Raw genomic sequence first — 11,483 nt, forward strand, 5'->3', positions numbered from 1 at the left:
CCACTGCAACACACACAAACACATACGTACTGTACTGTACATATCCACGGAATTTATTGGCCTTTTTTGTTTTTTTTTTTTACTTTTTTTGGGTTTAGGTGGTCTCAAAACGTGGAGATTTGCAAAAAAACTCGGAAATTTGACACGATTCCATTACTTCCCCTTGTTATGTATACATAACAGCCGGGAAAGTAAAATATATTTCTTTTCAGCTGTATCACAAGCTAATAATTAATAACAGTTTGTGTCTTCTTCAGCTCTATAAAAACTATATTTTAACAATACGAATGCTTTGTATGAAACCTGAAATTCTTGAAACATTTTTATTCCGTAATCTTTATTAGACAATATATTTTAAGATATACGTATTATTTTATGCGGAAGTTCGAACTTTTCAAAGCTAATTTTAGCACAACGCTTTAATCTCAGATATTTATCTGGGATTAAAGCGGAGATCTGAGATCTACAGCGTAATTATTGTAAAATTTCCACATTAACCAATCATAAAAATCTGTCACTAATAACATCAGCGCCGTGTGATGGATGCGGTCTTTTTACGAAGCTTGTTTTCCTTCGCGCGATTTATTTTATATTGTATACAGTATTCTTGTCATTAATGTGCGACGTGGCAGGTGAGATCTTCGAAGTACGTTTACGGTTGCTAAAATACATTTTTTAAAATAATTTATCAGATGTAATCGCTCTTATCGATAACTATATGTACGAACAGACCGTCCGGTTCGAGGATAGCATATGCCAAGGCCATGCTAGTATCAATTGGAGTAATGTATTTTGAGAATGATGCAATTCATTTTTCCTCATCTCTATCCTAGAAGTATGAATTTGAATATTGTTTGGTAGAAATAACGAAAGTATTATTATTTTGGTAAGTATTTAAAGCTTAATGTGTATTATCTGTAATTAATATGAAATTGGATTAATTTATTGGAGAAAATAAACCTTAAATTGTGTTTGAACATTAACATATTGACATCTTACAGCAAAAGTAACATGTTAAGCTGTTGCTTACAGGAAAAGGGCTTAATTTTTGTTTTACACTCTTACATTATTAAATAAAATGTTTATTTCTTAATATTTATTTTCAGATATGGTGGTATTGTGATATTTTAAGCATAACAAACACGAGCGTGTAAGGAAATTGGTGTCTATAATATTAACAATTAAAAAAATAAAATGCTGCGGCTATGTTACCCTGCTTGTCTTTTCATGCATGTGCGGGCAAGATTCTAGGACCGAATGACGCGGTGGGGAGGGGGGCAAATCGTCGACCCCCCTGGGGGAGCAACAAAGTCAAAGAAACCATACCTGTATATGTGCGCGTTCGCGAGATATAGCCCTCGAAAGTTGCGCCTACGTTATGCGGGTTCGCGAGCAAAAAAGCCGGGTCACGTGACCCAATATTTTTTTTACGATTTTACGGGAGTCCCGTCGCTTGCCGTTAAAATTGCCTTTAGTAGACGTTTCCCCCATTTTTTTACTTTGTTCAAGAACTACCGTGAATCGATCACTAGTTTAGCACATGGCGGCGTGTGGTGGCGCCCATACGAAAGGTCAGTCGGGAGTCCCGTCGCTTGCCGTTAAAATTGCCTTTAGTAGACGTTTCCCCCATTTTTTTACTTCGTTCAAGAACTACCGTGAATCGATCACTAGTTTAGCACATGGCGGCGTGTGGTGGCGCCCGTACGAGAGGTCAGTCGGGCCGCCATGTTCGCTGCCATATAGTCATTTTGGGGGGCCTATATCTCGCGAAGCGCGCTCGTACACCCATGGTTTATTAGACTTTTTTGTTCCTATCAGTATGTTCTACAGTTCTGTTAAAGTCCCAACCGCGTCATTCGGACCTAGAATTGTGCCCATGTGCGGTAACATCTATTTGCTTGAGAGGACGTATGTAATTGCAAGCAAAAATATGTGAAGAAATAACTTTTATCTAATGATGTAAAACAATTAATCTACAGAGACTTGTTTTTGCTAAATAGGAAATGACATCACAATTGTTAATCTCGTGTTTTACAGGCTTTAAACATGAGGAATAATAATAGTGCTAAAGGTGCGGTAAAATAATAATGTTGTGCGCACACAAAAAAAAAAAACTAAACTAAACTATAAGGTTCAAACCTAGCAACTTATTTGCTCGGCTATTGTTGCTCAGGGATGTAAAACTTCTAAAGACTTATAAGCTAAATGCACAATATTTGGAGGCCAGTTTTTGGGAAATAAATACTTGAGAAGTGGGTCCTATTATTAGAACAAGAAGCTATTTGTGTTTAAGGCTATGTGCTTGCCAAGTTTTGCATGAATTGGAGATCCAAATATCTGACCCTCTTGTTAGTAATAGGAATCATTATTTGAATGGTTTTTTTAATTAATAATTTCGAATAACACATTCGATCACAATGCTTAAACAGTATTTCACATATTCTGTCATGTCAAAATGTTTGTTTTAGTTTACTGAAAAAAGATCAAAGTGAAAAAAGTCACCCCAAAAAATTCCCCAAATTTTCTGCCAGTCCATAAAAAATCCAATCTGGAAATGCCAGATGGCATTGCATCATGAAAACTGCTTTTGGTTCTCAACATCATTTCCTACTTCTGTCCAAACATGCCACATGATGTCATGAAATCTCTAGATATGTGGTGCATGGGAGCTAGACATTCTTCCATTTTTCCTGAAGTGTGCTTGTGCTCTGTGATTTAATTTCATACTGAATGTCAAAATAAGCAGACTAAGGTTTTTATTGGCACTATGCAGCGCGACCCCTGATTACTATAATATATATTTATTCACATATAATGCTGTTTGTCTGTATTTTAGATAATCAATTAAACATTTGGCAATTAAACAGTGCAATTAATCATTTGGTTCAGATATTTTGGTTTGATGTGCATATTAAGTTTGTCAGCTCCTGATATGTTGATTCTAGTTTACCATTTCTAGAGTAAAAACTTCATAGAGATTTGATTTTTTCTATTATTGTTAACTTATATTTCTAAGGAAACTTCAGTAGTAGCCAGCTAACATTGTAATCATCAAAATTTTTTTCTTGGAGAGAGAACTATGTATGCTATGTACAATAAGACCTCGTTTAGCGTTTTCTCAATTAATGCTGATTTGATATAATGTGGTCTGCTCAAAGCCTAAAAAAACTCAAAATTTATGCTTATTCAAATTATTGCTGCATTTCATTGATTTGTATATAATAAGATTATTCTTGAATACAAACCAATCAACAAAAGGTGGCAAATTGTTGTAGCACTGTACTTTCCCTAAATCTATGTTTGTTTGGTGCAATTTTGGAAAAAATATACATCATGGATGCCGTAGGCAATATTGACTTTGCTTGGCAAGAATTAACTGATAAATGCATGAATGGAGTGTGAAGAAGGTATGGCCAAAGTATCCAAGGATTCTCAACGAGAAGAGCCTATTGTTGACCAAATTGCCAACCTAATCGATACGGCAGGACTAGGAGATGTAGATGAGCAGGATATTGAGGAGTTACTGCAGGTTTCTGGTGAGAGCCTTACCAATGACGACCTTCAATAACCGGCAGAATGAGGAATTTATGTAGAACTGGAAAATAGTGATTCTGAAAACAAAGAACCCAAAGAATTTTTCTACAGATTTCCTTAGTAAAAGTTTGGTAACAATAACTGAAATCATTGATGAAATTGTAATGAATGATCCAGATTTTGAAAGGAGTGCAAAAGCAAGATGAAGAATTTTGGATGTGATCTTCTTCTACTGACATTTGCTTAAGGAAAGAAAAATAAAGCGACAAATGAAACTACACAACTTTATTGCAAAAATCAAGAATTTCAGAAGAGCCAGGACCTTCATCACAAAAAATCTGTTTATTTTTTTTTTTGGCATGTGTTTCTCTTTTCCTATTTACTATATGTTAAAATGACCTTGTTTAATGCTGTTTCATTTAGTGCTTTGTTGTCTAAGAATGCATCTTAAGTACTAAATGAGGTCTTACTGTATTTTGTTTGTTAATGTTTTATTCTTTATTCTTCATTTTATACAAAGGTTGATGTTCCTTGAATAATAGGTGCTCTCTTTAACAAAGTAAGACAATTCTTGACAGAAAATAAAAAAATTTTAATTACTTTGAACTAATTTTTTATATTAAATTATTTATAGAATAATATTACAGATAGTTAACATTATTTCAAGTAATTTTTCTTTTTGATAAAATCATCTGTCAGACTCCTAGTGGGCACTCATATTATAAAACTTGACATGGATATCAGTAGGGTTACCATAACAGTTGAAGGCAGAATATGAACAGATTAGCATTAAAAGTACTCAGATAGCAAGGCAAAATAAAAGGAATTGATATTTTTCAAACTAGTAAATTTAGGCATGTAATTTACACTTTCCTTTGGGGCACATAGTGCAATTTTAAATATAAGAAAATTATTTTACCACTTAGACAATAACTACTTTTTTAAAACTCTTTCAGCCTTGTGATCACTAAGAAGGTATCTTTTAGCAAGCCCATTATGGGTTCAGTCAGGCCCAAAACAGGACGGCTGGATGATGAGGGACAGGGCCCGATAAGACAAGTACTATTGAATTAAAAAAACTGTTATGAATGTGTACGTGTTCTTTAAGCAACAGAGCCGTTACATTTGCTTATACAATGTTGCCACGTAGCCAACAAATGCAATAATAATCATCAAAAATTTAGCATCTTTTGTCAGATTTAAATCTAAGTGGTTGTGATTTAACTATTAAGTACACAATCAGTTGAAAAGTACGGACGTTTTGTTTATTTATTCTAAGTAAGGTATGGACACAGACAGAGCCTTTAAAGTATGAACTGTCCATTCTAAATATGGATATATGGTAATCCTAGTATTAGAACACTCATTAACTCTCATTGTCAAAAAAACCACATTTAACTGCTTTTCTCAGAGTTATTCTTTATATTGGGTTTTATGACTTGCAACCAAAGATTAAATCTTGCTCATTTTGTAGCATTTTTGAAATATACTTGACTCCATTAGTTTAATAGACTCAAAGCTAGAAGATAGTTTAAATAATGTAAAAAAAAAACATCTTTTGAACATTTTCCAACAATGTACTTCTTTTTGACAAACAATTTTGGCTCCTTTGATAAGCCTGAAGTCTGTCCAAGATTCCAAACTTCAATATTCTTATTTCATAAACTTCAATATTTCAATATATATGTATGTTACATATACTTTTTGGTATTTTCACATTCCTAATGCCAATTTGATGTTTTTGTAATCCATCATATTCTTCACTTTATAATGACCAGGTTAAAAGGCAATATGGCTGCCAACATGTACAGTACTCTGAATAGCAGACAGACTTCTTGGTCTCGACAGTGTCCACTATTTAGACGTTATACTGAATATATATTTGGACAAGTGAATGAATGTGAATGTGTTTTATTTGGATATCATGTTGAACAATATTTATTTTAATTACTAGTTCACCTAATTTAAATAAAACAACAAACACAACAGTTAGTATAGTCTGTATAAGAGTAAATTCTCTTCCATACTGTATGTATATACTGTATATATATATTAATATGATCAGTTATTAACTATTGTACTACTATTTAAGAAAATATTTTGTTAAAAATAAAAATTTGTATATTTGGAACAGTTCAATTTCTTAAATATTTAATAAATTGAACAACTAAGTTATTTTATATATTCTGTATATATACATTTACGATGTTTATCTATCTTCATGATTGATTTTATTTATCTATCTCTTTTTCAGTTACTTTGAAAATTGAAATTTTGAAAATTTACAATGCCTGCAACAGATCAGTCAATTACAATAAAATCTAATTTAACAACAACAGCTATCCAAGGAGAAAAAAATCAGCAAAAAACAAAAGCCCAGTTGAAAGCAGAAAGAAAAGCAGCCTTTGAGGCTCAGCATGGCAATTTGCTTTCTGAGAAAAAGGCTGCCACTACAAAAAAGAGTAAGGCAGAAAGAAGAGCAATTCAGGAAGCTCAAAGAGCTGCAAAACAAACAAACAAACAAGCAAATGTTAAAAATAAAGATAAAACAGAAAAATCTCAAGAAAATCAAGTAAAAACTGAGAACTTGAATGACAACAAAGTTAATAAAGTTGTTGTTGATGATATAACATCAAATAAAGAAAAAGTTGAAGAAGAAAAAACAAATAAATCGGAAATTGAAATTATTACTCACTCTGCAGAAAAAAGTAAAACTTTGGAATTTGAAAGTCATCAAAAAACTGACTTTAAGAAAGTACGTTTATTTTCACATCTCTCTCTTCGTTCTTGGGATAATACTAATACTAAAATTGTAGGACTTTCAGGAAGTGTCATCCATCCGGCTATTATAAAATTAGGCTTAAAAACAATCTCGGGAACAATATCTGGTTCTAATGGTCGTGCTGTTGCTTTATTAGCGGCATTTAAGGAAGTTATAAAAGATTACGTAACTCCACCTCAGAAGGAGTTATCAAGAGATCTCGAATCAAAAATAAAACAATATGTTAATTTTCTTAATCAGTGTCGGCCCCTATCAGTCAGTATGGTAAATACTGTCAAATTTTTACGTTGGCAGGTAACACATATCCCAAATGATATATCAGATGCTAAGGCTAAAGATCAACTAAATAAAGCAATTGATGATTTTATTCATGTAGAAATTGAACTTGCTCAAGAAGCAATATCTGGATATGCATTTGAAAAAATTTCAGATGGTGATGTAATAATGACATATGCTTGCTCTTCTTTAGTAAAGAAAGTACTGTGTGATGCTTTCAAAAAAGGGAAGAAGTTTAGAGTAATAGTAGTGGATTCAAGACCTAAATTAGAAGGACAGACAACGCTTAAACATCTTATGGCCCATGGAATACCTTGTTCATACATTTTTATTAATGCCATTTCTTATGTTATGAAAGAGGTAACATCAGTTATGTTGGGTGCTCATTCTTTGCAAGCAAATGGATATGTTATGTCTAGAATTGGTAGTTCCCAGATTTCATTAGTAGCTCATGCTTATAATGTACCTGTTTTAGTTTGTTGCGAAACATACAAATTCTGTGAGAGAGTACATACTGATGCCTTTGTTCATAATGAATTAGGTGATCCAAATGACCTGACAAAAATCACACCTTCAAAGAATAAGGAATGTTTAACAGAATGGAAGGATATACCTTCATTACATCTTTTAAATTTATTATATGATGTCACTCCACCTGATCTAGTTGCTATGGTAATTACAGAAAAAGATAAATTACCATGCACTTCAGTTCCAGTAGTGTTGAGAGTTAAATATGCTGGAATTCTAGATTCTTAAGATGAATGCTGTATAAAATTGTATGCTTTTGTCTTTCTTAAAAGTATTGTAACTAAAAATCTAATCTAATTGTCTTTCAACTATCTGTATTGTTTTATTTGGAGTATAATTTTTATACACTTAAGTCTTTCATAAAATAAATTAACAGAAAAAAAAATGTTTAAAAAATTAATAATCATCACTTTTATTGATTAATAAAGCTTTCTTTTGAGTAAGATGATCATATTTAAAGCTGCATAAAGCAGAATGTGTAAAAATAATATAAAAAAAATGATATAGAACATTATTAAAATTTAATGAATAGTTTTTTAAATGATTCTGTAGATAAAATGCAAAACAGAGATCATTGCAGAATCCTACTGGACAAATGCTACCTGTAGTGTACTTGTAATGTTTGGAATTGGGAAACTTTTTACTATGTAATTATAAAGTACACCATAACTGAAAATGCAGAATAATAAGTTGAGAAACTGAAAGTTCTTTTTACATTACAAGTCACCAAGTTGTCTGTGTAGTAAGTATTTTTAGTCTGCTAAAAAATATATATCAAAGACTTTATTGTTTATTTCGATTCTGAAGTCTAAAGCCATGATTCTTTCATTGCTTTAGACCTTAAACACCACATTAGGATATTTCTGAGCGCTCTGTTTCTTTTTTAAATGAAGGCATCTCCAGCTGCTGTTGATATCTATTTTTCTATTCTTAAATGTACCTTTCTAAGGATCTTGAAGGACATGCTACAGCAAAATGAATTCTTATGCTTGCTGCATTTTTTTGCTTTCACACATGAGAAAATAGCAAATCATTTTATATGAGGTTTCCTACAATTTTTGGTGTATTTAGCTCAGTTTTCTTTAAATAGCCTTATTACAGTAACAAGTCAGAGCACAAAACATTCTTCAATTCAAATTGCTTTTATAATAATTAATATTAGTTCTTATTTAAAAATTAATAAAAATTAAAAAAATATCCAATGTGACCAGGAAATTTCAATTTAAAAAACTTTATATAAAAAAAGTGGAAAAAACCCTCATTCTGTTCTGACTTTATAGGTGATTCACACATTCAAACAATATATCAAGAAAAGGATTATTTTCACTTTCATCATAAAACTAAGTTACCTATCCATTAGCTACCACCATTTTTATTTCATGAAACAAGGCAAGTGTTGATAAGGATTAATATTACTTATTATAAAAACAATTTGGAAAATAACACATCAATTCCAGGAATAATCTTCCAATTCATGTGTTAGCTGATAGAAAGTTTAATGTGGGGTAACCAAGTATTACCATATCTTTTTAAAAATATTGTAGTCTTTGGAATATATTCTATACTCTTTTTTTTTTCCTTCCTTGCCAAAACCTCAAATTACTCATTTAAAAATTATTTCTTACAATTAAGCTAGTTCTCATTTTTAGAAAGATATATTTGATTTTAAGAAAAATCTTTTTAATCACCAAATGCACAAAAAAAATCACCAGGTCTGGTGGATTTTTTTCTTGTTGCTTTGAAACAAATATATGAATTGGTTTTCATTGTCAGTAGCTGAAATTGTGTGTTGTTTGCGTATTTCAATTTATTTCTTCAGAATTAGGCAATATTGTGGAGAAAGTTCCGGGCATTTGAAAATAGTTATCCCTGCAAAGGTAGGTTTTTGTGTGGTGTGCACATGTAATTTAAATCTTTTATCCTGTTTTAAATGCTTCCAAAGTAGCAATTTCAAGACTTCCTACTATAATCTTATATTTACTGTCACAATACCCCTTTGAGATCAGTTAATTGCATCTTGTACGCTGTAGTTCTGTAGTATTCAGAAAAAGTTGTTCAAGAACTGAATTGTGAACATTTCAATCAACCTCCGTCACTACTATGTTTTATGTTTCTACACGTGTAACGTAAATATGTAAACATTCAAAAAAAATATATATATATATATACTGTATATATTTTCCTTTGTTAGGTTTTTGTAATGACCCCATTTTGTATATTAGTTGTTCTGGCAGACTTGATTTTAAACTCTAGAAAGTTATAACAATTTTATTATGATTGTTGAAGAATTTCTAGTTTTTGTTGAATTAAAAACACAAATAAATAAAAATTTGACTTTATACAATGGTATATTGGTTCACTAAAGTGCAAATTCATACATACATAATTGAAAATGAATACTCAATTGTTAATCATCATACTCATCTGACTTTATTTTTTTGAGATTATAAAACATTTATGGCAACAATATTAATTGGATTCTGATGCAAACAAAATCTCAAATTAAATCTTCACATTAGTGTCTTAAATTATTGATTTAAAATTATCTAGTTTACGTAGTTACTGGGTTTGCTAGGTTTTAAGAGAATACAGTCAAACCTGTTTTTATGCGCTCTTTTTATGTGCGATTTTTATTTGTGCGATTTTTTAATGCGAATTTTTAATTTGTGCGGTATAGTTGGCGACTAGTCTCGTGCGATTCGTCATGTCTCACGTTGACTTATTATAGCTAAATAAACTTATTATAGCATAAATGCACTTATTATAGTAATATTATTGCATGAATATGCGAAAAATGAAATAATTTACTTTTTAAGTCAACAAAACACCACCTGGACAAAAATATGTAAAACAGACGATAGACCAGACGATGCAGTCAAGTGCTGACATCTGTTGTCAATAAATTCTATTTCGTACGGTTTTGAGTTATTTTCTATGTGAGACTTTTTTTATGCGGTCCCTGTTGACCGCATAAAAAAATTATTTTTTTAATTGTGTTGCGAAAACTATTATTTACAGCCATTCGTGAAGTTTCGTGAGATTTTTTTTAATGCGTTTTTTTTTAATGCGGTCCCTATCCCCCGCATAAAAACAGGTTTGACTGTATTTTGAAAGCCATTACTTTAGTAGTACATTGATAGAAGTATACAGAGAATGAGTAGAATAATGCTTTGGACTGGGATATAGCTTCAGAATAGTTGCCTACATAAAATAGTTACTATAGTCAGAGGAAAGAATTGTGCATTTTTGAAAATGACTGAAAGATGACGGTGATTCTAGAAAGCATTCGTGTTCAATCATGTTCTCTTTGGCACGGCAAGCCCTATTGTAGCAGGCTGAGTAAGTGTGGCATTTACATAAAAGAAGGGGATTAATAGGGTTTATGGGATATAGCTTTACTTGACAACAAGCTTCTAAGACCAACTTATTGATCAAAAAAAGAAAACATTTTGTATGACATTACGTAAAGACTTATTTTGGAAGCTATTAAACATGTGAATCTGTTCTATTTTTCGTATTTTAAAAATCGTTGCAAATGGCTGGATTGCATTTTAAAAAATTGTTTCAAACAATTCTTTGCCTGAAGAAGGACTCTGGAGGGGTCAGAAAATGTTTGCATTGACTGATAGATTGTGCTTTGCACTGGTTAAAGGTTTTATGAGCAGTGTTTTGTATAATGTTCAATCACAAATAATAAAAGTGAAGGCAATTTAAAATCATTTTTATTAGTATTCATTGATTACCCATTTTCCTTTCACATTGAAATTAAAACTTTCCTTAGTTTTACAGACCTTTCTAATAATAATAATTCCTTCATTACTGTCATTTCCACTTAGGAAACAGAAGGTAATTTCCTAAGTTTGAGAAATATCAATGTGTTGAATCTGGGCTGCAATTTTCAGAAGTTGCAACCTATAAATTCCCATTTGTGTCTGTTACGTCTTTCCTTAATCTCGAGAACAGAGTGAGATAGATGAAAGTCGAGACAAGATATCGAAATCTTAACTATTAGGAGGCCTTGATTAACTATATACGAACATCCAATTTGGACTGGAAGTCAGATGATTTCAATTCAAAATTTTCACTAGAACAGGTTGGATGACCAGCATGACACTATTGTTAACAGGAAAAGTATGATGTACAGGGGCAAGACTACTAAAAGTAAGAGCATTGTGACAAAAACATTGCAGCCAGGATCCATAGGATGTTACCATGTGTTCGTTAAAATCGATATTACAGTGAATTGTGAAGATGCAATTTAAGAGTTTCTCTATCAGGCAATGTTGAAATATTATTCTAGCAGACAAGTCCAGCGTTGCTCAGGCAAAAACTAACAATAGTGAAGATTAAGATTATTAGATTA

At 31.6% G+C, this 11,483-nt stretch overlaps 1 protein-coding gene across 2 annotated transcripts; it reads left to right on the forward strand.

Annotated features, from left to right (window-relative positions):
• The first annotated feature begins 506 nt into the window (after nt 1-506).
• On the forward strand, nt 507-7,428 carry eIF2Bdelta (eukaryotic translation initiation factor 2B subunit delta). 2 transcript variants are annotated; one of them, XM_067275573.1, is made up of 2 exons: nt 507-632; nt 5,789-7,428. In XM_067275573.1, the coding sequence occupies exon 2, from the start codon at nt 5,822-5,824 to the stop codon at nt 7,346-7,348; it is 1,527 nt and encodes a 508-aa protein (XP_067131674.1). In that variant the 5' UTR covers nt 507-632; nt 5,789-5,821; the 3' UTR covers nt 7,349-7,428. The 2 variants fall into 2 exon arrangements, with proteins under 2 accessions (XP_067131674.1, XP_067131665.1); XM_067275564.1 differs by lacking the exon at nt 507-632 and adding an exon at nt 656-886.
• The last annotated feature ends 4,055 nt before the right edge of the window (nt 7,429-11,483 follow it).

This window comes from Centruroides vittatus, unplaced genomic scaffold, assembly GCF_030686945.1.
Source record: "Centruroides vittatus isolate TY-2023 unplaced genomic scaffold, ASM3068694v2 contig_1157, whole genome shotgun sequence".
Classification (NCBI taxonomy): domain Eukaryota; kingdom Metazoa; phylum Arthropoda; class Arachnida; order Scorpiones; family Buthidae; genus Centruroides; species Centruroides vittatus.